Here is a 26,600-nt window from a genome sequence, read left to right on the forward strand (position 1 = left end):
ACCCTGTCTCAAAAAAAAAAAAAAAAAAAAAAAAAAAAAAGAGAGGTAGGGGCGCTGATTCCTGAGGCCCAGCTTAGACTCATTGGGAATCTCTGAGAGCCCAGGAATTTGCATTTTTAATTCTATTCTGACACATCCTGGGGTTGGAGAAGTGCTGCCATCGGGGTGGCCAGGGTCCTCCCTGCTGCTTGTCACAGAGGCCACTGTGGGGAGAGTAAGCTGGGACACCCCAAGGCCCTTCTCTGGAGAGGGACCTCATCATCAAAAGGCTCCAGTTGTAGACTGATGCTCTGCACGGAGCTGTAAGTCCACAGCCCATGTACTTCTGTACTCTGCTGGGTGACTAGCTGTCTTTCCTCTTGTTTGAGCAGAATCAGGGCCTGAATGCCAGCTACCCCAGGAAGCCCAGGACAAGGCAGAGAGCCATGTAAAGTCCCATGCTTGCCAGGCACAGTGGCTCAGGCTTGTAATCCCAACACTTTGGGAGGCCGAGGCGGGCGGATCACCTGAGGTCGGGAGTTTGAGACCAGCCTGGTCAACGTGAAATTTCATCTCTACTAAAAATACAAAAATTAGCCAGCATGGTGGTGGGCGCCTGTAATCCCGGCTACTCAGGAGGCTGAGGCAGGAGAATTACTTGAACCCGGGAGGCAGAGGTTGCAGTGAGCCGAGATCGTGCCACTGCACTCCAGCCTGGGTGACAGAGCCAGACTCCATCTCAAAAAAAAAAAATGTCCCATGCCAGTGGTCCAAGCCTCACTGACCCCTAGCCACCCCTCCCCTCAGAAAAATAAAGGCTTGCCAAGCACGTTGGCTCACGCCTGTAATCCCAGCACTTTGAGAGACCAAGGTGGATGGATCACTTGAGTCCAGGAGTTCAAAACCAGCCTGGGTCATGTGGTGAAACCCGAAAAATTAGCCAAGTGTGGTGCTGTGGGCCTGTGGTCCTAGCTACTCTGGAGACTGAAGTGGGAGGATTGCTTGATTGAGGCTGGGAGGTAGAGGTTGCAGTGAGCTGAGATCTTGCCACTGCACTCCAGCCTGGGCAACAGAGCAAGATCCTGTCTCAAAGGGGAAAAAATAAATAAAGAAAAATAAAGACTTTGGGGCTGGCCAGACCAAACCATAGTCATAGTCTTGCTAACTGCCTCCCCCTTCCTGCCCTGTGGGAGTAGAGGATGACTCGGGTGGAATGGTGGACCCTTGCTTCATCGTTCCCTTCCCCAGTGTGGCAGGGAGCCAGGAGCTTTATGACAACAGCTGGCCTCCCCCTTCCCTCCCTGTGCACCTGTTTGGGGCTAAAGGGAGTGGGGAGATGGCTGGAGCACAGTGCTCCTCCAGCCCAGGGTGCAGGATGCCTGGGGACAGGTGGCAGTGGACAGTCACTTCACTCCACTGACATCTGCTTCTGTCTCACCGTCCCTTTCTCCAGTTCCCAGGAACCCTGGGACGTCCCCCATGCCAACAGTTGGGAGCCAAGACAGAAAGCTGCCCAATTTCTTTCCCACTTGGCCTAGTTTTGTTTTGACTGACGGGAGAGGCCCTTTCTCCAGGTGCGTCAGTCCACTGAGATCTGATATCTGGAGGGGACATTCTGGTGGGAATGGGATGGGCTCGAGCCCCTCCACGTCCCAGCTTTGAAGCCCACCCCAGACAAACACACGCTCACGCACACATCTATAGGTGAAGCAGCAGCTGCCCAGAGTTGGCTTGGGGGGATCTCTAGGCAGCCAGGGAAGCAGGGAGACACTAACCCACCCAGCTGTCCCCAGCCATCCAGCTGTCACCCAGCTCCCAAAAGGGTCAGGGGCAGAGGAGGCCCAGCAAGAGCTGGGGCTGCCCCAGGGAACAGGCTCACTCAGAAGTCATCGGAGGGGCCTTCTCTGCCCTGAACTGGTGGCCCCTTGGAGAGCTGGCTACAGCCACAGGTGCCCCAGCACATGGCCCTCCCCTCCTGCCTTCCCCCAGAGGCCATCACGCCTCCCCTTTCCGGGAAGGGTTGGGGATCCAACCACGTCTCCCCACCCCACAGACCTGTGGCCCAGATGTGCTGAGACTGCAGGGAGGCCACCGCGAGGGAGGGGGCGGGGGTGGTTTCCTCTGCCGCCTGCCGGCCCCAGCTCTTTCATGTTGCCGCCCTCCCCATCCCAGCCTGGAGCCCAGCAGCTGGGCCACTCCTGCCCCCTCCCTCGGCCTCACTCCCAGCTGTCTTTGGGGTGGGGCAGGGCAGCTGGGGAACAGCTGCAAGGCGGGAGCCTGGGGGGTAATGGGTGCCCCCTGCAACTGCCGGAAACGGTCTCTGGGCCAAGAAGGGAGTCTGAAGGTGGGGGTGGGGAGGGCAAGGCCTGGGGGATGATCAGCTCCACCCCCTCTCCCAGCGCATCTGGCCAGGAGACCCCAGCTCAAAGCACCCTCCCAGCTTCAAAGGGCACCCTGCGGTGGGAGGCAGGAGACAAGGGTGGGTGCCCTGACCCACTGAGTCAGCACCCCAGGGCCCCCTTCTCCAAGCTGAGACCCCCACATTCTAACCTCACCTCAGGGTTCTTATAGGCCCTGCTCACACTCTCCCACTCATCCTGTCATTGTCACCTTGGCCTTCCTAAGGCACCCTCATCTTCTCCCATCCGAGGGTGGGGGAGAACCAATTCAATTTGCAACTTCAGGACCCAGGACCCATCTAGCCGCCTGGGGAGTTCCCTACCCCACCTCTGCAGCCTGTAAATTCTGTGGGAGAGGCAGCCCTGGAGAGAGGATCAGAGGCATGTCCTTCCCTAACCTCCCACTCCAGCCTGCTAAGAAATGGGAGCAGGGCTGACCCTACGAAAGTGTGGGGGGGTGAAGGAGCTGGAGTTGTGATCCCTAGGTATCCCCAGACAGACATCACCACACTACAGCTCCTCTTCTAAGGTGATCCCAGCACTTTGGGAGGCTGAGGCATGAGGATCCCTTAAAGAGACCAGCATGAGCAATATAGGGACATCCTGTCTCTACAAAAAATTAAAATATTAGGCTGGGCGCAGTGGCTCATGCCTGTAATCCCAACACTTTGGGAGGCCAAGGCAGGCAGATCACTTGAGGTCAGGAGTTCGAGACCAGCCTGGCCAACATGGTGAAAGCCCCACTCTACTAAAAATAAAAAAAAAAATTATCTGGGCCGGTCATGGTGGCTCACTCCTGTAATCCCAGCACTTTGGGAGGCCGAGGTGGGTGGATCGCAAGGTCAGGAGATCGAGACCATCTTGGCCAACATGGTGAAACCCCGTCTTTACTAAAATACAAAAAATTAGCCGGGCATTGTGGCGCGTGCCTATAATCCCAGCTACTTGGGAGGCTGAGGTAGGGGAATCGCTTGAACCTAGGAGGTGGAGGTTGCAGTGAGCTGAGGTCACACCACTGTACTCCAGCCTGGGGACAGAGCAAGACTCCATCTCAAAAAAAAAAAAAAATTATCTAGGTGTGGTGGCAGGCGCCTGTAATCCCAGCTCCTGGGGAGCCTGAGGCAGGAGAATTGCTTGAACTGGGGAGGTGGAGGTTGCAGTGAGCGAAGATCGCGCCATTGCACTCCAACCAGGGTGACAGTGCGAGACTCCATAACAAAAAAAAAAAAAGCCAGGCATGGTGGCTTATGCCTGTAATTCCAGCACTTTGGGAGGCCAAGGCGGGCAGATCACGAGGTCAGGAGATTGAGACCATCCTGGCTAGCACAGTGAAATCTCATCTCTACTAAAAATGCAAAAAATTAGCTGGGCGTGGTGGTGGGCACCTATAGTCCCAGCTACTTGGGAGGCAGAGGCAGTAGAGTGGCGTGAACCCAGGAGGCGGAGCTTGCAGTGAGCCGAGATCACGCCACTAAACTCCAGTCTGTGCGACAGAGATTCCTGTCTCAAACAAACAAACAAAGAAAAACACACACACATAAACAAAAAATTAAAAATTTAACCTGAGTTGCTGGCATGTGCCTGTGGTCCCAGCTACTCAGGAGGCTGAGGCAAGAGGATCACTTGATTGCTGGAGGATCCCTTGAGCCTGGGAGGTCAAGGCTGAAGCACCACTGAACTCCAGCCTGGGTGACAGAGCGAGACCCTGTCTCAAGTAAATATAATAAGATAAAGTAAAGTAAAATAAAGTAAAAGCCTGGCATGGTGTCTTATGCCTGTAATCCCAGCACTTTGTGAGGCTGATGTGGGCTGATCGCCTGAGGTCAGGAGTTCGAACCAGCCTGGCCAACATGGTGAACCCCTGTCTCTAATAAAAATACAAAAATTAGCAGGGCGTGGTGGTGGGTGCCTGTAATCCCAGCTACTCGGGAGACTGAGGCAGGAGAATTGTTTGAACCTGGGAGGTGGAGGTTGCAGTGAGCCGAGATTGTGCCACTGCACTCCAGCCTGGGTGACAGAGCAAGACTGCGACTCAAAAATAAATAAATAAATAAAATAGCCTCCCTGCATGTTTTTGGAAAATTCTTCCTTGAAGGAGCTTTAGAAACAGTGGTCTCCAGAACCCAGATTCTGGTACTGGTTCTAGAATCCTCTGAATCCTGTTTCTTTTTGTTAAGAGGGCAAGGAATGAAATTGAGAGCACTCTTAGATTGTCGCTGTCTTTTTTTTTTTTTTTTTTTTGTGGAGACGGAGTCTTGCTCTGTCTCCCAGGCTGGAGTGCAGTGACGCAATCTTGGCTCACTGCAAGCTCTGCCTCCCAGGTTCATGCCATTCTCCTGCCTCAGCCTCCTGAGTAGCTGGGACTACAGGCGCCCGCCACCACGCCCGGCTAACTTTTTTGTAGTTTTTGTAGAGACGGGGTTTCACCGTGTTAACCAGGATGATCTCAATCTCCTGACCTCGTGATCGGCCCACCTCAGCCTCCCAAAGTGCTGGGATTACAGGCGTGAGCCACTGCACCCGGCCCTAGATTGCCTCTGTCTTATACTCTGTGCAGAAAAGCTGGGGCGGGGCCTGGGGTTCGGGCTCTTCCAGGGCTAAGATTCCAGAATCTTCTTTGGAGGCTGGGAGGAATGGGAAATACTTCACAGTATGGGGCAGAGTCTGCTAGGGTTGGGGGGGATCTGCCTGGACCAGGAAGGGGCTGGTCCCGAGGACATGAGCTTCTTCCTTCCGTTTCTGTCGTTCTTTCCCAACTCTCTCTCCTTCCACCTGAATCCCAAAGTCTGTCTTCCCTTCCAGGATAGCATGTGTTCCAACTCTGCTGGAATTCCTGCACAGCCCACAACCTCATCACAGTGAAAGTCCTTCCACATAACCAATAGAAAGCTGATGGATAGAGCTCTGGTCTCTACCATATCTATTCTCTCTCTTTTTTTTTTTTTTTTTTTTTTTGGAGACAGTCTTGCTCTGTCATCCAGGCTGGAGTGCAGTGGCCTGGACTTATCTCAGAGCTCTGCACTAGGGGGGTCTTCGAATGTTTCCTTCACGAGAGACCAGTTTTCTTTCATTGTTGTGTGGTTAATGCCTCTCAACTGTAGCAAACTGGGATATTTATGACTTCTCCTTGCACCAGATATTCAATAATTGGCTCTTTCTTGAGGGAGAACCCATCTGCTCTGTGATATAGATTTTTTTTGTTATTATTATTTACACTGAGGCAAGCAGGGGGTGATATGTGAGGTGGTATGCAGCTTGTAGCATGGGGGCTTAGAGATGGCACAGAATGGCCGGGCGCACTGGCTCATGCCTGTAATTCCAGCACTTTGGGAGGCTGAGGCCGGTGTATCACCCGAGGTCGGGAGTTCAAGACCAGCCTGGTCAACATGGTGAAACCTCGTCTCTATTAAAAGTACAAAAATTAGCCAGGAGTGGTGGCAGGCGCCTGTAATCCCAGCTACTCAAGAGGCTGAGGCAGGAGAATCATCACTTGAACCTGGGAGGTGGAGGTTGCAGTGAGCTGAGATCACACCACTGCACTCCAGCCTGGGTGACAAGAGTGAGACTTTTGTCTCAAAAAAAAAGAAATGGCACAGAATTCCATCTCAGAAGTAGAATGCGGTGAGGGGTGTTCCAAGAACTGAGTGTAAGGGTGGGGTGAACTTCTGGTCCACCTGGAAAAAAAACAGCAGTGAATCATTTGACATCTAAATGTCCTGGGCTGGGCGTGGTGGCTCACGCCTGTGATCCCAGCGCTTTGGGAGGCTGAGGCAGGCGGATCACCTGAGGTCGGGAGTTTGAGACCAGCCTGGCCAACATGGTGAAACCCCATCTCTACTAAAAATACAAAAATTAACTGGGCGTGGTAGTGGGCATCTGTAATCCCAGTTACTCAGGAGGCTGGGGCAGGAGAATCGCTTGAACCCGGGAGGCAGACGTTGCAGTGAGCCAAGATCGCATCATTGTACTCCAGCCTGCACGACAAGAGTGAAACTCCATCTCAAAAAAATACATAAATAGGGCCAGGCTCGGTGGCTCACGCCTGTAATCCCAGCACGTTGGGAGGCCAAGGCGGGCGGATTACGAGGTCAGGAGATCGAGACCATCCTGGTTAACACGGTGAAACCCCGTCTCTACTAAAAAATACAAAAAATTAGCCGGGTGTGGTGGCGGGCACCTGTAGTCCTGGCTACTTGGGAGGCTGAGGCAGGAGTATGGTGTGAACCTGGGAGGCAGAGCTTGCAGTGAGTTGAGGTAGCACCACTGTACTCCAGCCTGGGTGACAGAGCGAGACTCCGTCAAAAAAAAAAAAAAAAAAAACAACCCCATAAATAAAAATAAATGTCCTGGCTGCCTGGTTGTGAATTGGATGTTGCCATCAGACACTATCCATGTGGACGCCTGCTGCAGGGCACTGAGCTGGGAGGGGGCATGAATGCAAATGGGCAGCTTGTGGCCTAAGAGGGACTTACCAGCCACACCAAATGCCAGTCCCGCCTGCTGCAGCTCCCCAGTCTCCACCCAGCACACCATATACTGGAAGTCAGTCCGCCCACAGCCTGTGTGCTTCCATGCCCCACTGGCTTCAGACTTGCTGACCCCTCTACCTGGGCTGACTCTCTAGCCTCAAAGTCTCACCTCTGTGCAGCCCTCCTGGCCCCGCCCCCTCTGCAGAGAGTGGCTAAGGGGTAATGAGACGATGTATGTGAGTGCCAGGTCTGGTGCTGGCATAGGCGACTTTCAGGCCACCGCAGCTATCACAATGTTTATGTTCCTTTGGGCCAGCCATACTCCCATGCACTTCGCTCCCTCACTTTGGATTTTAACTAATTGTGGTTCACAGGTTAGGTTGCAAGCTGCCTGGCTTAATGTCCAACTAGCCTGTGAATGCCTGGAGGACGTGAATGTGAATCAGCTCTGATTTTTTTTTTTTCAGAGCCTAGCACAGTGCCTGTATGTTTGTTTAATTAATTCATTCAGCCATTAAGTCATTATTGAGCTCCTTCTTGTGCCAGGCATTCCTTCAATGTCAGGGATATAGCAGTGAACAAAACAAACTCTGCCCTCTTGGAGCTGATCGTCTGTGGGGAAAAGCTAGACAATCAGCCCTAAAGAAGTCACCATGAGAGGCCGGGCATGGTGTCTCACGCCTGTAATCCTAGCACTTTGAGAGGCCAACGCGGGCGGATTGCCTGAGCTCAGGAGTTTAAGACCAGCCTGGGCAACACGGTGAAACCCTGTCTCTACTAAAAATACAAAAAAATTAGCTAGGCATGGTGGCGCATGCCTGTAGTCCCAGCTACTCGGGATGCTGAGGCAGGAGAATTGCTTGAACCCAGGAGGTGGAGGTTGCAGTAAGCTGGGATCACACCACTGCACTCCAGCCTGGGCGACAGAGTGAGACTCCATTTCCAAAAAAAAAAAAAAAAAGAAAAAGTCACCATGAGGCCGGGCACAGTGGCTCACACTTTGGGAGGCCAAGGTGGGCAGATCACCTGAGGTCAGGAGTTCATGACCAGACTGGTCAACATGGCAAAACTCCGTCTCTACTAAAAATACAAAAATAGCTGGGCATGGTGATGCATGCCTGTAGTCCCAGCTACTTGGGAGGCTGAGGCAAGAGAATCACTTGAACCCAGGAGGCAGAGGTTACAGTGAGCCGAGATTGTGCCACTGCACTCTGGCCTGGGCGACAGAGCAAGACTCTGTCTCCAAAAAAAAAAAATAATAATAAGGCTGGGCGCAGTGGCTCCACATCTTAAAGTGTAATCCCAGCACTTTGAGAGGCTAAGGCGGGCAGATCACGAGGTCAGGAGATCGAGACCATCCTGGCTAACACAGTGAAACCCCATCTCTACTAAAAATACAAAAAATTAGCCGGGTGTGGTGGCGGGCGCCTGTAGTCCCAGCTACTCGGGAGGCTGAGGCAGGAGAATAGTGTGAACACAGGAGGCGGATCTTGCAGTCAGCAGAGATTGCGACACTGTACTCCAGCCTGGGTGACAGAGCGAGACTCCATCTCAAAAAAAAAAAAAAAAAAAAAGCCTGTAATCCCAGCAGATCACCTGCGGTCAGGAGTTCGAGACCAGCCTAAACAATATGGTGAAACCCTGTCTTTACTAAAATACAAAATTAGCTGGGCATGGTGGCGCATGCCTGTAGTCCCAACTACCTGGGAGGCTGAGGCAGGAGAACTGCTTGAACCTGGGAGGCGGAGGTTGCAGTGAGCCGAGATCGTGCCACTGAACTCCAGTTTGGGCGGAAGAGCAAAACTCCGTCTCCAAAAAAACAGAAAAGAAAAAGAAACTGAGGCATGGAATGTTCCTTCTATGTGCTAGGTATGTGAAACTCCATCTCAAAAAAAAAAAGGCAAACAACAAAAAAAACAAGTCACCATGAGTTGGTGATAAGCACAGTCCAGGAAGGCAAAGCAGGTTGGGAACACGGGGGATGCCAGGAGGGGAGGGGGTATGGAAGTGTTTATAGGGAGGACTGGGCAAAGTCTGGTTCAGGAGATGGGAAACCTCAAGAATGTTGGGGGGCAAGATCTGGAGGATTCTTGGAGCAAGAGTGTTTCTGGCAGAGAGAACCAGCACAAAGGCCTCCGGCAGAAACTGTTGTTTCAGGAACAGTCAGGGGGCGAGGGCAGCTGGAAAGAGTTGGGGGTGGGAGAGAGCAGCGAGTGATGAGGTCAGACAGGCAGTGAGGGGACAGGGCTCAGGCCATGGGAGGGGTTTTGCTTCTGCTCAGGAGATATTTGCTGGATGAAGAGTTTCACAGGGAGAGGGTTAGAGGGTACCCGGCTGTCCTCTTAGGGAGGTAGGACTTGAAGCATGCCCTAAAGGAAGGGAAAACTCAAAAGAGGGGGCAGACATCCCAGGGAGGAGGTCGCTGTGAACACAGGTGGGAAAATGAAATTGTGGGGATTATGCTTGGGGGAGTAGTGAGCAGAGATTTGGGCACAAAAGCTGTGTGGAGTCCATGGCTGATAAGTCCATTAAAAAGGTTTGGGGTCAGATCAGCAGGGCCTTGAATAACAGGGTAAATGGTTTGGCTTGAGGGACCCACAGCAGCAGGGCCTCTGAAGGCATCTGAGCAGGGGACTGCATTTTAATAATGGAACTAACCCCTCGAAGGAGAAGCAGGCAGGGGAGTCCAGACCAGGCTGGGAGGCAGTGGGAGGGCCAAGGGAGAGACAGGTGGGGTTCAGGGTACACCCTCAACCCAGTCTAAGGAGCGGGAAGGCGGGTGGCTGGGTGTCCAGGTCCTGCTGCTCAGCTAAGGGATGGAAGCCTGGATTAAGCCTTCCGCTTCCCTGCCAGCTAGCCATGGGCCCCCGAGTCAGCAGAAAATCCCGGCTCCAGGGAGGAGGCGGCGTGGAGCCAGAAGCTGCTGAGGGAGCACTGGCAGCAAGATGCCATTGTACATCCGCAATCAAGATGCTTCAGAGGAAATCAAAGCACCAACTGGGGAAATGATGTGTGCACTCTCTTTCTCTCAAACACACATACAAACTTCTGCCTCCAAAATGGGTCAAGTGAAGGCTGTGGGCGTGGGTTGGGGAGGGAGGGCTGGGAGAAGTGAGGGCCTGGGAGCCCGGGAGCAGGCTGGGCCCTGGTGCCCACTCACCCTCCTGGCATAGGGGATGGCAGCAGCTGCAGGGTGGGGCGGGATGTGAGGATAAATATACACCTCCCATGCATATGGATCATGCTCACAGCTGCCCTCCTTGCTTAGTGTTCATTAGGACCAACTGTTTCAGGAGCAGTGGCAGGCGGGTGGGAGAGGGTGAGGTACCCATTCACAGACTGGGGGTAGGGGGGCTGCCTGCAGCTGTGCAGATGCCTCCCCCACTGCCTGGATCAGCATCTCAGCCCCTGAATGCCCCTTCCTCCCGCTTTCTCTTCTCCCGACCTGCTGCTATGCCAGATCTGGAGGTCTCAGGGTGGGAAAGGGGCCTGGGGCATGAGTGAGGATGAAATCCAGGCTGCATCCCCATAGGAGCTGGGGAGAGTGAGGGGGGAGTTGGGCTGGATTGGATCCCTTGGTCCAGGATGGGCTGTTGTTTACAAACCAAAGCTTCTTATCCCCTTCTTCCTAGAAGCCATCTGTAGCATTCCAGCAGGAAAACGGCTTTGGCACTGTCCTCTGGAGGCTCAAGGGAAGCCCCATTCCTATGTGACAGCCCTAGACCAGGCTTGCTCTGTGCCTCCAAAGGGAATCCAAGGGGGCTGAGGTTGGTGGACCAGCATCATTCTGCAGGATTCTGACGTCCTGGCAGCAAGGAGGGCTAGGGAAGGAGAATGCTGGCCTCCAACCCGGGAGCAGGTGCTCCAGGTGGGCCTGGGCCTGGGCTCGGGGAGAGTGCTGAAATGCAGGCCCAGGGAGGGGTCTGGCTGGTGTCACAGGCAGGGCCAAATGTAGCTATATAGCTTGTGCCCTACCCAAGGGAACTGGCTGAGGGGTCTGCAGCTGGTGCCACGCCTTGTACTCTGGTGTGGGGCGTCATCTCCCACATGGGTCAGTGGTGGTCTGGGTGACAGGCCTCTCTAGTGTTAGGAACATGGCCAAGAGGAACTGCCTGCGGACAGAGCCCGTGTGTCTCCTATGGTCAGCTCTTTCTCCTCCTGCTCCAGCGGTCCGAGGCGGCTCCTAGGGCTGCACCTCCAGGGGGCTGGCACAGGGGCTTCTGAGCCCTGGGTGGGAGTGGAGGCAGCTGATCTCAGGCCAGAGCCCCAACGGCAACAGCCTCTCCAGGCCCTTTTCTTGGTTGTAAGGGTGGGGATGGGCACTTCCTGCCCCCTCTACTGGTGGCATCCAGAGCAGCAGCTGACTCTGGGACCCCAGGGCAGGGTCTTCCGGATCCTGAAAACAGGGTGAGTGGCAAGGAGCGAGGGCCACCTCTCGCCTACCTCCCTGGGGTGGCATCATGGAATAAAATGGGCTTTCAGCAAGTGTGCTGGCAGGAATTGCAGTCAAGCCATTTCCTAGCTGTGTGACTCTGGGCAAGTGACTTAACCTTTGTGAGCCTTGGTTTCGTCATCTGGGAACTAGGGACAGTAAACGGCTATCTGGTAGGGCCAATCAAAGGATGAGACCCACTAATGACTCAAAGGAGAAGCAGTTGGCTTAGCTAAATGGGATTCCGCCTGCAACCCTGTACCTCTCAGCTTCAGGTATCCAAGCAAATTTTCCCTGCCCCCTCCTGGACGCAGCTTGCTCTCTGTAGTCCTGTCATTAATATTTCATTTCTTTAGCAAAGGCTTTTTGTCCCTGGGACACTGCTATTCACTCTGGAGGAGAAACCGCTCCGTGCAGAAGGATTCCTTAGCTCCTTTTCTGACAGCAGAGCATTACGAGCCAAAAGCAAACAGGTATTGTGGTATGAATCTGGGACCCAGCAGTGAAACAAGCCTGGGTTCAAATCCTGACTCTGCCCAGTTCTTCCTGTGGGATCATGGACGAGTGATTCGAATTCTATGAGCCCCATCCCCATACTGTGAATGACAATATCTACAGTTAACAGTGTCTTTGCGAGGATTAAATAAGATAACTGTGAAGTACCTGGTGCAAGTGGCTACCTCCTTAACTCTTTTCCCCTGGTCTGACACTGCGGGGGCCTGGTTGTTTGCTGCACTTCCACGCCTGTGTGTGGCTGGTTCTGGACACACACACACACACACACACACACACACACACACACACCCCAGTGCTGGACCAGCAGAATGACTGCAGGGAGCCAGGGCTCTCTTTCTTTCCTTCCTGCCCCTGCTCCTGGTGGCTGCAGCTTCTCTGTGTTCTGCAGTGTTGGAAAAGGAAATTATAGAACAGATTGCAATTAAGGGGGATGAGGGGGAGACAGGGACAGAGGCCCTGAGATGCAGCTTGACTGAGCGCTAAACTGTGTTTGCACCTGGAGTCAATCAGGAGCCTCTGATAAGAGCCTTTCCCACTTACAAATCTAATAGCAGGAGGTGTGGTTGGGGTGGCCCTGGGAGTCCCGAAGGGAGGGGGCTGCTGGCCTTGAAAGTCACAGAGCCACATGGGAGGGAAGGTGGGAGGCAGAGGTCTTGGGGGCCTGGGAAGGTCTGGACTCCAGACTTTCTGCCAGCTGTTATATTTGCTACCATTGATTTAACACCTACTACTCACTGTACGGACATCTCATCTCATCCTCTTGACAACTGCACAACATGATTATTGCCTAATTTTGAAGATAAGAAACTGAGGGCCAGGCACTGTGGCTCACACTTTATAATTCCAGCACTTTGGGAGGCCAAGGCGCGTGGATCACCTGAGGTCAGGAGTTCAAGACCAGCCTAGTCAACATGGTGAAACCCTGTCTCTACTAAAAATACAAAAATTAGCTGGGGATGGTGGCACATGCCTATAATCCCAGCTATTCGGGAGGCTGAGGCAGGAGAATCGCTTGAACCTGGGAGGTGGAGGTTGCAGTGAGCTGAGATTGTGCCACTGAACTCGTTTGGGCAGAAGAGCGAAACTCTGTCTCCAAAAAAACAGAAAAGAAAAAGAAACTGAGGCATGGAATGTTCCTTCTGTGTGCTAGGTATTGTCCTAGATCTAGGCACTTTGTTTACATGAGATCTCTTTTAAATCTCCCTATGCTGGCCTAGTCAACATCAAAATGCTGGGATTACAGGCGTAAGCCACGTGCCCAGCTACACTTTTTAATTGTACTGCACTGTCCCTTTTTTGGGCAGGGAGTGCTGGGAAGGGTTTTGCCAGATTTATCAAAACACAACCAAAAAGCTAGGATGACCAGTTAAATTTTAATTTAAAATAATGCATTTTTTGAGTGTTATACTGATGTCCCAAATATTGCATGGGATATACTTGAATTAAAAATTATTCATTGTTTATCTGAAATTCAAGTTTAACTGAATGTTCTGTAATGTATCTGGCAACCCTAATTCTTCTTTCTCCTGCTTCCAGCTACCAGCTAGTTCTGCCCACAGCTTGCTCTTTAAAGGCTGGGCGCGGTGGCCCACGCCTGTAATCCCAGCACTTTGGGAGGCCGAGGCGGGCAGATCACGAGGTCAGGAGATCGAGACGATCCTGGCTAACATGATGAAACTCCATCTCTAGTAAAAATACAAAAAAACCCCAAAAGTTAGCCGGTGTGGTGGCGGGCGCCTGTAGTCCTAGCTACTAGTGAGGCTGAGGCGGGAGAATGGCATGAACCCGGGAGGCGGAGCTTGCAGTGAGCTGAGATTGTGCCACTGCACTGCAGGCTGGGCGACAGAGTGAGACTCCGTCTTAAAAAAAAAAAAAAAAAAAATTAGCTAGACATGGTGGTACATGCCTCTAGTCCCAGCTACTTGGGAGGCTGGGTTGGGAGGATGGCTTGAGTCCAGGAGGTTGAGGCTGCAGTGAGTTGTGACTGTGCCACTGCACTCCAGCCTGGGTGACAGAGTGAAATCTGTCTCAAAAACACAAAACATACACACAGGCACAAATGGTGAGGCCCTGTGGGACCAGCTGTGCTGCTGTGTCTCTAGCCTGATGAAGGGACAATGAACTCTTCTGCTCCAGAGGGCAGAGCCCGGGACAGCTGCCAACTATGCACCTTCCATGTAACACTGGGCAGGTCTGTTCCCTCTCGGAACCCTCTGTAAATGGAAGATCCAGTATTAGGTACTATGTAACTGCAAGTCTCCCTGCAGGCCCTAACTTTGCTAATTATTTCTTCTCCCTTTTTCCTGTCTGTCGGGCTGGACCTGGCCAAGGATGAAACCCAGTCTATGGTTGTGCTGTGTGAGCAGAGGACATGCAACACCTGGGGCAGGGAACCCAGGGGAGCAGTGCTTGTCAGAGGCTGAGGGGAGGAGGCTGGGCAGAAGGAGCACTCAGAGGCTGGGGGCTGAGGCTGCTGGGAAATGAGCCACTGACAGATTTTTTTTTTTTTTTTTGCGATGGAGTTTTGCTCTTGTTGCCCAAGCTGGAGTGCAATGGTGTGACCTCAGCTCACTGCAACCTCCGACTCCTGGGTTCAAACAATTCTTCTGCCTCAGCCTCCCAAGCAGCTGGGATTACAGATGCAAGCCACCATGCCCGGCTAATTTTGTATTTTTAGTAGAGACAGGGTTTCACCATGTTGGTCAGGCTGGTCTTGAACTCCTGACTTCGGGAGATCTACCTACCTTAGCCTCTGAAAGTGCTGGGATTACAGGCGTGATCCAGCCCTGCCATTGACTGTTTTTATTCTCCAGAGGCGGCAGCTTGCTGAGCATTCAGACCCAGGCTCCCAGCCCCACCTGCACTGAAAGGCTCTGTGATTTCAGGCAAGTTCCTGAACTGGGGCAAGTGCCTCAATTTCCTCCGCTGCAAAGGGGAACTAATGCTTACCATGATGTATCTAAAGTGCTCCGCACGTAGGAGGGGCTTAATGAAGGGCTATTATTGCTATTGTTGGTATCCTATTTTATACATATATCCTTCTGGAAAAAACCTCTTGAAGAAAGCTAACCCCTGAAAGGACAAACACATTTCAGGCCCTCTCTGAGCTTCGGCAAAGAACACAACACATTCCAGGCTGCCTTCGTTCCAGCTAAATTTTATTTGTCGGATTTTTGACAGACGTCTAAATTATACATTGAGTTTTCCACATGACCAAACACCACGTCTCTTCCTTTGATTATCATTTTCAAAAGGGATTATAAAAAAAGAACCTTTTGATGGATCAGACTGAACCCTGAAACCACATGGAGTGCAGAGCTAAAAATAAAAAGAAGTAAGAACTGGTCCCCGAGAAGGAAAGGAAAGGGAAATCAAAGCAAACTCGGACGGGAATGGAGAGACGAGTCCTGGTGAGGGTGACATGGTGTCACCCTCCGGGCCAGGCCGGATAAGGAGCGGCCAACAGTGAGGGTGGGGCGCAGAGTGGCACAAAAATAGCCACTACTTTAGTCCAGAGGGGAATAAAGAAATTTGTCAAAAGCCAGGAGAGAGAAGTGGAGACGGAGGGAGGGAGGAAGGAAGGGGGCAGGACCGTGTCCTCCCAGCAGCCGTGGGAGCTTCGGACTCCTTTAACCCTGGCACATTTCTAACCGCCGGCATAATCGCTGACTTTCAGCTGTGCACCGACATGTTCCCCAGCTCAGCCCACATCAATGACACCCTTGTTTCCATAGTAACCAAGGGAGAGTGAAGGGGAAAGGGTGTGTTGCACTGGGTGCAGGGAATCCAGCCAAAAGCAGCCACACGGGGTAGGTCGGGAGGAGGGGAGGACTCCAGTTTTTCCCACAACTGGCTTGAGCACATATCAGGAGCGCACCCCCAGGCCTCGCCCGCCCTCCGGCCTCCAGCCCTCTCCCCCGCACATTCAGATGCAATTGTGTGCAGGGCAAAAGTCTCGCTAAGACTCACTGGGGACGGGACCAGGAGAAAAGGGGTCTCCCCTTTCCAGCTTCAAATTCTGTCTTCTGGTCAGGGGGCAGGAGTGGGCAGGGAAGAGGCAAGAGGGCTTTAAAAAGCATTTTGTTTTTAAATGGGAGCTTTCAAACTCTGCCTTTTTCAGGCTTCTCTCATCTACCCCAGAGCCCCAGGAGGGTTCAAAAGGGCTCAAAGGGAAGATGAAAGCGTGTGACATCTGCAATGTCTCTATGTCTCTGCAGCTGAGGAGCAAATCGGAACATTTACAGAGGCTGTTATCAGAGGAGTGGCTTCTGCCTGCTAGCAGAGGCCTTGGGAGGGCTCTTTAAAACAGTCCCCTAAGTTGGTGGTAAAAGAACAAAAATATTTTACAGACCCTCCACCGCCAGAGTCAAAGTTCCATAGTGCAGTGTTCCAAAATTGCAGACCTCCAAGCAGGCATTTTGCCCCTCAGATAACTTGTCCCTGATGAACTATTCGGAAGAAAAAACAATTTTCAAGTGCTAGAGCCACATTTGCAGCCTAGTAGAAGGGGGATTTCTGATTTCTTATAATTCTGTGTTGCCTCTGTTCAAAGTAGGAGAGGAGCTTGGGTGAGCCAGAGAAGCCAGTGGAGGAGGTTGCAGAGAGCAGCTAGCTCTGCGGTTTAAAAAAAACCCTCACTTTCTTTTGTTTTGCAAGTCCTTACAGGTCTGTCCACAGCAACTCCAGGACACCTTTTCACGGCTGGCTTTGTTAATGACTTTCACGCCAGACCGCTTTTGAAGCTGGCTATGCCTCAGTCTCTGCTGCATACTCTTAGCCAGAAAAAGCTGGGTACCGAGGGCCAGGGGCTGCAGTGGCCCCATCAGTCTGCTCACATGCCCTGATGGGCTTGGGAAGGGCCACCTCCCAGGATGAGAAGGCAGCTGGCCCCCAGGGACCCACCAGTCACTGGACAGTCTCTTATTTATTCTCTGAAAACCCCTGAGCTCAGGCACCAGAACAGAGTTTAATTCAGCAGCCGGGCAATGCTCTGGCCTGTCTCCCCATGTTTGAAGCTGAGGATTTCTGAGGCTCAGGAAAACGAGCTCGTTTTGCAGTGAGGGGCAGGAGAAATGTTCTGCTATTCCTCTCCAATCAATCAACAGAGGACAGACATTCTGCTGCAGAGAGGCAGAGGAGCCCAGCAGCTGGGGTGACTCTGGCTTCCCTGGACACGACCCCTGCAGTCACACGTACACCCATGTCCTTCCCAGCAGCAAACCCTCTCCAGCCAGGAGCATCCCACACCACCAAGTTGCCAGCACTGTAAAAATTGATCTCTCTAAAAATCGATCTGCCTGGCTTTTCTCAGTGGAGCAGGTTCATGGTAAAGCTGCATTTATTTCTAAAATCTGATAGCAGCAGCCTATTGTGATCGTTTAAACACAGAATTCTTTGAGCTTTTGAAATCCCATCTATAGGATGGCCACAGAGAAGCCAGCTAATCTCAGAGTTGGCTGCTCACTGCTCCACTGAGCTGGAGAAAGCCTGTTTACGCTAGCCTGAGCCCTCGATGTGAGAGCTTTTTAAGGACCTTGTAATTTTTCTGGAATTAAACCTCCCACCTCTCCTTACATTCCAGATGTCATTACAGTCAAAAGTCATAAGAATTTGCTTCCCTGTGTGGCTGGCTGGGGCGGGGGCGGGGGCAGGGGTGGGTGGGATGGGGTATGTTTCTGTAGTGACTTGTCTGCAAGAAAGGTTTTTTTTTTTTTCTTTTTTTTTCTGTCCAAAGAGTGAGGATTACATACGTAGTCTCTGACCTGCGAGACGATGGGATAGTTTAATTATCTGCCTTTTCTCCCCCCACCCCCACCCAGCAGCTTCCTGCCGGACAGACTGAAGCCTGGCTGGGCTGGTGATGGTAAAAATCACTGACAGCAGCAGCAAACACTGTCTGTGGTTTCAAAACCATGGAGGGAATGCAAGGGACGGGTCAGTAAATAAATGAACTCAGCAAAGCTGCTTCTTCCTCTTTTTTTTTTTTTTTTTCGAGAGGAAAAAAAAGCCCACTGGAATTGTCTAAACTGCAATGCAATCTCTTGCTCATTTAAAAGATCTCATTTTCTAATCATGTGCTTTGAGACATTTAATACTATTTCAATTATGCAGAGGAAATAATATAATTCCTTTATTTGAAAAATGATACTGAACCTCAGAGATCAGTTAAATCTACTGCTGGAATGGGGATTCTTTCTAAACTGTGTTGTTCCCTCTCTTCAAACAGCTGTAGCTGTACACAGATGGAAAAACATTTGGTCAGAAAGCAGCAAATTAGTGTTTTTCAGGACCGAATTCGGCTCCCGCAGCTCCTGCGTCTCCATTCGTCTAGATTTTATTTCTTCTTTGCATTGACATTTTTGCAGACCCAGTTCATGCCATCCTTTGAGGGAAATGGGCAGAGAAAGGCAGTGTTAGTTGTAAGAAAAGTGCCACACGCTCCAGCCTGGAGGGGTGGGCGGGGGGGGGTCCCAGGCCCTCCCTCCCAGACCGCTAGCTTTAAGGAGTTTGCTTGGTTCAGGGGCCCACCTCGGTGACCAAGGATAGTGACCTCCCAGGAGGAGGAGGAGGAGGGAGGTCTCTGAGAGCACAAGAGGGAGATGGGAGGGGGAATGCCCAGCGCCTGAACTTGAGATGGGTCCTCAGGAACTCCCTCTGAAAAAATAAACACATCTGCCTGCATCCAAAGCCTGACTGAGGAGCTATCAGGAACGATTCCAGCCATTTTTGGCTTTTTCTAAAAGCTGACCTTTGCTAGGGCATTAAATTCAATAAGCCACCCTTCTGGTGCCCCAGTGTGTTTACAGTGTGACAGTGTACACTTGGGTTAAATTAAATTTCTTTTTGGAAAAACAAACCCACTGCAGTGAGTGTTGAGAGTCACACACCAGGGCGATGTGCATTTACTTCTCTTCCTGCAGCACTTCAGATAGGTTTAAAAGGGTCTGGCCCGCTTCTTATAGCTTTAAGCACCAGCATCCAGAGGGACTGGGGAGAAGGTTCCCTTAAAGGCACAATGACCTTGAAAGCGCCCTCTCTTAGAAGGCTGCAGAGGGACCCAGGTAAAAACCACACAATGCCTACAGCCACCTGGCAGGCGGCACAATTCCTATGGATGCCAGGCCTGTCAGAGGTGAACTCCTTCCCAACCCCCTTTGGAGCTAGCCCTGGACACTGCCCTTCCCTAGAGTCTCCCCAACCTTCAAGAGTGTGTAGAGTTTCCTCAGAAGCCCAGAACAAAATCCAAGGCAGCTGCTGCCACGAGTCCTTCCCCTTGCATCCGTAACAGAGGCTCACAGAGGTCCCAGCTACATCTGCACACATCAGCCATACTGGACACGCCACCGAGTCCCACATTTCCTGTGGCCATGGATCTAGCTGCTGAACCTGAACAGCTGAGACAGCTTACAGTAATAAATATCAGCTGACACCCTTGGCCATTCGGAACATTAATCCCATAAACAATACATCACTGCAAAACAACCAGCAGGCATCCTCTCCCCCAGCGCATCTGACCGTCACCTGAATTTACAGTGATTACAACTCCGCCAGTTGCTGTCAGTGCACTTGGGCAGCAGAACCAGATAATCTGACGGCTGTCCCAGAGCCGACCTCTGACCTTTGCCAAGATGAGGCCGCGGTGCAGAAAGCCCGAAGGTGGACAGCACCTGGCGGCAGCAGGGGGAAGGGCAGAGGAATGCTGAGGTGGGAGAAAGGGGGAATCCAAACGCATCTCTAATTACAACGGGGTCAGCTACTAACTCTGAGAAGCTAAGGGCAATTTTAAGACCATTTTATGAAAAGGATTAATTTAAAGAGAAGCATGTTTAATTTTAGTAGCTAATTGGTTTCCAGGAAAAAAAAAAGATCACCTGCCAAGAGACAAAAAGATTTTACAAACAAAAGAGGGATGAATAAGATACGCATCTTCTCTCGGCTGGGAAGCTGAATAGATCGGCACTTACACGGCACTTTCCACCTTCAGGGGCTCGCACAAGCACTCCAAGGTGGGCACTATGGAGGCTCGCAATCAAACCATCTTCTCAGAGAAATCAAGGACAGTGTGCCCACACTATGTGAACAGCGCTTTGCCTTTTTCTTGCTTTACGGCTGATTAAGGAGAGATTATTGCATGTAACTGAACATGAATGCAGGCAAAGAGATAGGAAAAATATTTACTCAGCTGCAGGAGCCCAAAGCAGAAGGTGGAGGGTGCGGGGTGGTTTTATACCGGGTCTCTGTTATGGAGGCAAAGGAGGGTTCAAACGGCAGAGCCCTGCTGAGGGGCAGTGTCTGGTGTCTCCAGATGCCTGTGAGGACCAGCCGTGGTGAAGTCCTTCCAGCCACTGTCCTGCCAACAGAGGGCGCGTGGAGGCCAGTCCCCGCCAGCTGACCCCCAGCCTGGGCCCCTGCGGCTGCCGCTGCCGCTGCAACCCTGAGTGTGGGAAGCACAGGGAGTGTAAACACAGGCCCCTCTAATCTGAAGCGGCTAGGGTTTGGGGAGTGGCATCTTTCTTGTGCTAGCCAGAAGAGAACTGGGCTGGAAGTGGGAGGGGAGGGAAGGGGAGGCATTGGCCAACAGTGGTACCTCCTCAATCACGTGGCCATGGATCTAGCTGGGGCAAGCTTTGTCAATCACATTGGGGCAAGCTTTGTCAAGCTGCCTCCTGGAAAGGAAAGGCAATGGTGGTGCCCAAGCTCGCCCAGGGGAGGCTCCCATCAGACTTGCTGGAGGTTATATTCCCAGAACCTAACATGATGTCTAGCCCACAGCCCACTTAATTCACATCTTTTAAGTCAATCCTTGTAGAAGCCTGTGAAGTAGGTACTAGTGTTATTTCTCTATCACAGCTGAGGAGATGAAGGCACAGGACAGAGCAGGGCAAGGGCAAGCTGTGGTGCCCAGCATGGTGCTCCAAAGCTGCTTACCAGTTCTCCATGGATGTGGGTACCTGCCAGGTGAAGGGCTCTGCCCCAAGCTTAGAGAGGAGCTGGGAAGCACCCTGAAGACAGGAAAGGGAGGAATTCTAGTTTTATCCTCCTCATGACTTCCGCTGAACGCAGGGGCCTGAGACTGGAGTAGCCCCAGCCAAGCCTCCCTGCAGCTCTGATAGTGCCAGAGGCTGCTATGGGCCATTCAGTTCTCAAGATTCCTGGGCTGTGGGTATCTGTGTGTGCAGAGGCCTGGCTATCTACCTGGCTGCACAATCCTCACATATTAACCATCCACCCAGACCACCACCTCCAGTGGAAATGCTACATTTAGGGACAACATACTTGCAAGAGGAGGAACCTTCTGCTTCTCATGTTTAAATAAATGTTCCACACTACTCTTGCTTTCATCTGGCAAGGAAGGTTTTTTTTTGTTTTTTTTGAGACGGAGTCTTGCTCTGTCGCCCAGGCTGGAGTGCAGTGGCATGATCTCAGCTCACTGCAAGCTCTGCCTCCCGGGTTCACGCCATTCTGCCTCAGCCTCCCGAGTAGCTGTGACTACAGGCGCCCACCACCATGCCTGACTAATTTATTTGTAATTTTAGTAGAGACAGGGTTTCACCGCGTTAGCCAGGATCGTCTCAATCTCCTGACCTCATGATCTACCCACCTTGGTCTCCCAAAGTGCTGGGATTACAAGTGTGAGTCATGGTGCCCAGCTTTTTTTTTTTTTTTTTTTAAACAGACAACTGAGAAAAGGTGATCATTTACTTGAAGTAGGTTACTGCTCTGCTTCTAAAGAAGGAAGTGAACTCATAGGTTTGTTTAATGGTTGAACTTTTTTTTTTTTTTTTTTGAGACGGAGTCTAGTTCTGTCGCCCAGGCTGGAGTGCAGTGGCGCGATCTCGGCTCACTGCAAGCTCCACCTCCCGGGTTCACGCCATTCTCCTGGCTCAGCCTCCCGAGTAGCTGGGACTATAGGCGCCCACCACCGTGCCCGGCTAATTTTTTGTATTTTTAGTAGAGACGGGGTTTCACTGTGATCTCGATCTCCTGACCTCGTGATCCGCCCGCCTCGGCCTCCCAAAGTGCTGGGATTACAGGCGTGAGCCACCGCGCCCGGCTAATGGTTGAACTTTTATTGTTAAAACCTGGTTTGACCAATTTTCTGCACATTTGATCTTCATTATGGGGATGACAATCTTACGGTATGAATAGTCCTCCCTTCCTACCTTCCCCGGACCCTCCCCTGACCAATCTTGCTGAAACTGAATTTGAATTGATTACCTTCAGTTCAATAACAGAGACTAAAGAGAGACATGGAATTTCAAATACTGAGCTTTGTTTGGCCTCCTAGAGAGGAAATACAGTTCCCAATGTCACAATATTATTCTCTCCTATAACCACTGGGAGAAACAGCAGGCCGCCCCTAAGCATACGGGGGAAACTCACTCCTCCCAGAGCTCTGCATCCCAGAAGTTAAGGTGTACTGCTTCTTTCCAAGGGAAGAGTGGTCTCTGACTACGCTGCTCTCTTAAATTTGATCTCTGTACATTGCATCCATCACCGCTCAGTAGTTGGAAGGAAGCGGTGGCAGCCATGGCTGGGTGGGCCTGGTTTTTAGAGCCATGCTGGTTACGTGGTCACAGCAGTAACTGCTTTAAGATGACGAGGTGCTCAGATCCTTGCTGAGCAATGCAGCCTACCCCATTGTGCCATCAGGCCCCCACGGTCAAGGAGCAGTTGGATGCTGCGTACATCAAATATGGCTCGCTGTTTTTTTTTCTGGTGACAAACGGTATTGCACCAGAGAGGTAGCAAAATCGAATGTCCTGAGACTGCTTTCTTAGTCTCCAGAAAGGTTTGAAAATTTAAAAATAAACCTGAGGTCTGACTCACAGGTAATAAGCAGTTCCATATATACCTGGAGTCAATAACAACTGATGCCAGGCCTAGAAAAAAGTGGTAAATGTTGTTTTTCAAAATATTGGGGCCAGGCGTGGTGGCTCACACCTGTAACCCCAGCACTTTGGGAGGCCGAGGCAGGCGGATCACCTGAGGTCAGGAGTTCGAGACCAGCCTGGCCAACATGGTGAAAACTCGTTGCTACTAAAAAAAAAAAAAATACAAAAAATTAGCCAGGCGTGGTGGCGGGCGTCTGTTATCCCAGCTACTCAGGAGGCTGAGGCAGGAGAATCACTTGAACCCAGAAGGTGGAGGTTGCAGTGAGCCAAGGTTGTGCCATTGCACTCTAGCCTGGGCAAGAAGAGCAAAACTCCATCTCAAAAAAAAAAAAATAAATAAAATTCTGTGGCATATTAGGGAGAAGTCCTCCAAATCAAGGAAAATGAAGCAAAACCAAGAAATGGGAGAGTGAGCATTTAGTGTTCCTCCGGAGGCTGACTCGGGGATGGATTACAGCTCGGTGCTCAGACTACTCATGGCCCCTTCTGTGGACACAAGGCAGCTGAAAGCCTATGTGACCTGCTCATGGCTCCTGTCTTCAGGAGGAGGAGAGGGACGTCGGGCAGACATTACAAGAAAAGGTGAGCATGAGGGGGTGGCCTGGAGAGCAACACCCAGGGCACGATCTGCTGGCTCAAGGCTATGGGAGGAGGCAAGTCTCTGTGGTGACCATGGCCAGAGGTCAGGTTAAAACTTCGGATCTCTGCTTTAAGAGGAAATTCAAAGCCAGTATCATTTTAATTACACACCACACACACACATGCACACTCGCAGTATTTTAGAGAGAAACTGTCTTCAAATGCCTGAAACTATAACAGCAGGAAGAGCTGTGGTTTGGGGTTCAAATTCAGGTCTGCGGGTGGAGGAGGGATGGATTTCTCGATACCTTTCTCTGGCTCTAAGCCAGATCCTTTGTTCACTATTTTCTAGACACCAAAGGGGGAAAAAAAAAGACTGAGAGTCCCAGTGCGAATATTTCATCCTAGGAGGGGCCTTGGCAACCTGGGCCTGACCTCGAGGGTGCAGAGTGACACTTCCTCCATGTTGATAATGGAGTCTAGCTGAGGAAGGTTTTGGTTCTCCCTCCCAGATATGTTTCAGTTTCTCCTCTTTCCGCTTTCATCCACTTGACATAACTAGGTCTCTCCTCATCACTCCCCTGGACAGTGGGCCTCCTGGCAGGGCAGAGTTTCTGAGATTGAGGATCTCCTTCCACTTCTCGTGCCCTTTACCTACTCTCTGCTCCTGATGGTCTCCCACGAAAACCTGCTTTAATTATATGATGGGCTGGCTTCGCAGTCAGCGCCAATCAGGAAAAGAAACCCCGGGTCCATCCTCTCTCAGAAGTCAGTTTCCACACCTGAAGCAGGGGCTGGTGAACAACACGTGGTATTTCCCACCCCTGTAACGGCTTCGTATGTGCTGCCTTCAGGACACCAGGTGGAATGGGACCCTGAAACCCATCCCAGGAATCACTAACTTTCTTTTCTTTTTTTCTTTTTTTTTTTCTGAGGTGGAGTCTCGCTCTGTCGCCCAGGCTGGAGTGCAGTGACGCGATCTCGGCTCACTGCAAGCTCCGCCTCCTGGGTTCACGCCATTCTCCTGCCTCAGCCTCCTGAGTAGCTGGGAATACAGGTGCCTGCCACCTTACCCGGCTAATTTTTCTGTATTTTTAGTAGAGACGGGGTTTCACCGTTTTAGCCAGGATGGTCTCGATCTCCTGACCTCGTGATCCGCTCGCCTCGGCCTCCCAAAGTGTTGGGATTACAGGCATGAGCCGCCGCGCCCAGCCAGAATCACTAACTTTCATAGTCCCAAATCATGTGTTTAAGCTACTCCACTAATGAGAAGTGATGTACCTGCCCTACTTCATCCACAGAGGGGCGTGGCTCGCCATCTAGCAGCTCCGTGGCTGTTTCCCTAACTCGCCCCCGTGAGGCTATTATTTAGCAGTACAAGACAGGTCTCTCAAATATGTTTTGATTAAACACGTACAATGTATGTGTCTGTCTTTAAACACTTGAAACTGCAACAGACATTCCAGGTCTTTTTGGTTATTTTTAAACCTTTGTATATTTTCTTTCAGAGTTGTTAGAATCAGATGTCACCTGATTTGCCTATTTAGAGCCTAATCATTTGGGCCAGCTTTTGGGGAGGTGGGGTGGGGTGGGATGAGGAGGAAAAAAAATAGGAATTTAGGGCATTTCAGTAATTATTGCACAGTTTTCATGTTTGAAAGTGAACCTCAAACCATTAGATCTTAATGATATTTTTCTAGTAAAGTCTTTCAATTTTAGAATATTTTTAGCCCTAATAAATAAAAATCACTAAAGGCCTGTACTTCAACTAAGCAATGCTGGAAAGGAATTCCACTTAAGTGACTCTTTTTAAGGCAAAAACCAGGAAGCTGGTGTGTGGACAAGAGCTTGGGTCGGAGGCACCACCTAAGGGAGGCATATGGTCAACCAGGGGCTCACAATGAGAAGTATTTCCGCAGCCAAACTCCACGACCTTTCTCTGGTCCCCAAAGGTTACCACGAAAGGACAATAGACAGCAGATTCCCTTCTTAATTAACATTTTTATTAAATAACCCATTTCAAATAATGGTTAAATTCTCTAAATTTATATCATTCTATTAACCATAATCTAATCTCATTAACCTTGAAATCCCAGTCTTAACTACCCAATTCTATACACCATGGTACTATCTACTAAACTAATTAAGTGACCTTCAAACTATTTCTCCTCCATACAAAAATCATTTTTTATTTTTTACTCATAGTTTTTTGTTGGATCTCTCTTGATATCATTTCCTGTGAACTTGGTTGCTGAAGGCCCCAATCTGGGAAGAACTTTCTTATCAAAATCAAATCATATATAATAATCTCACATTACTCACTCAAACTGGTTTATTTTGCAGCATTCCCCTGCCTGTCCCCAACTCCACCCTCTAACTGCCTAGTAGCTTGCTGCCTCTTTTGTGGCCTAAAGATCCTGTGAAGGGCACTGAGTGTCTACAGTGGTTACACAGCCAGGAGCATGGAGCTCTATCCTTTAATCTCCACCTGATGGGAGTTGGGGGAGGTCGGGGGGTTGGGAAGAAAATGACAGGAGCTCCCTCTCTACCTCCAGGCTTCTCTGAAGCAGTGTCCTTGACTTTAAATGCCATGGCTCTAAATATTGATTCTAGATTACTCTAGTCTTCCTTTTTCACATCCCTAAGGCTGGCAGAAGATACAAGAGCCTTACTGTTAATTCTTGCTTTGCTTTTTCTTCAACACTCTGGTCAAGCAAAAGAAAGATTCCAGAGTTGTACTCGCACTTTCTTACAAGTATGCACACAAACTGTATTGCTTTTCTTCAGCCCCACCTTCATAATAGCCCCCAACCTCAAGATGCTCTCAGCTTTCTAAATTTGTGTTCTAAACCCTTCAGACAGGCTCATGCTGAAGTGGTTTGCAGAAACACAAGAAAATTACTATCTTTTCATGGGTCTCATCTTCATCAACATAACCTTAGGCCTATGACTTCCATCCTGTGTGCAATCAGAGTAAAACGTGTTAGACAAATTTTGATTGTTTATTTTTATTTATTTATTTATTTTGAGACACAGTCATGCTGTCGCCCAGGCTGGAGTGCAGTAGTGCGATCTTGACCTCGGCTCACTGCAACCTCCATCTCCCAGGTTCAAGCGATTCTCCTGCCTCAGCCTCCCAACTAACTGGGATTACAGGTGTGCACCACCATGCCCAGCTGATTTTTTTTGTTTTTTTAGTAGAGACACGGTTTTGCCATGTTGGCCAGGCTGGTCTTGAACCCCTGACCTCAGGTGATCCACCCGCCTCGGCCTCCCAAAGTGCTGGGATTACAGGCATGAGCCACCGCACTCAGCCTTGATGTTTTAAAAA

At 50.9% G+C, this 26,600-nt stretch overlaps 1 protein-coding gene and 1 long non-coding RNA gene across 6 annotated transcripts in view; both read right to left on the reverse strand.

Moving 5' to 3' along the window:
* Positions 1 to 5,809: 5,809 nt before the first annotated feature.
* LOC144331316 (uncharacterized) lies at positions 5,810 to 7,816 on the reverse strand. Its single transcript, XR_013398367.1, has 2 exons — positions 7,682 to 7,816; positions 5,810 to 6,215 (listed from the first exon to the last, which is right to left on the reverse strand). It is a non-coding gene; the product is annotated as an uncharacterized LOC144331316 (long non-coding RNA).
* A 7,120-nt stretch (positions 7,817 to 14,936) lies between these two features.
* The window catches only part of ARL3 (ARF like GTPase 3), a 49,493-nt gene continuing 37,829 nt past the window's right edge, over positions 14,937 to 26,600 (reverse strand). The window contains exons 6-8 of one of the 5 annotated variants that reach the window (XM_077947449.1): positions 20,724 to 20,797; positions 20,026 to 20,229; positions 19,000 to 19,189 (exon numbers count right to left, since the gene is read on the reverse strand). In XM_077947449.1, the coding sequence (XP_077803575.1) occupies positions 19,018 to 19,189; positions 20,026 to 20,229; positions 20,724 to 20,797 (450 nt within the window). In that variant the 3' untranslated portion in view covers positions 19,000 to 19,017. Of the gene's footprint in view, positions 18,178 to 18,524; positions 20,230 to 20,723; positions 20,798 to 25,258; positions 26,498 to 26,600 lie in introns of those variants that run through there. The other 4 variants (XM_077947450.1, XM_077947451.1, XM_015148084.3 and 1 more) reach the window with 4 other exon arrangements.

The sequence above is a fragment of the Macaca mulatta genome, chromosome 9 (genome assembly GCF_049350105.2).
Source record: "Macaca mulatta isolate MMU2019108-1 chromosome 9, T2T-MMU8v2.0, whole genome shotgun sequence".
NCBI classification, from domain to species: Eukaryota; Metazoa; Chordata; class Mammalia; order Primates; family Cercopithecidae; genus Macaca; species Macaca mulatta.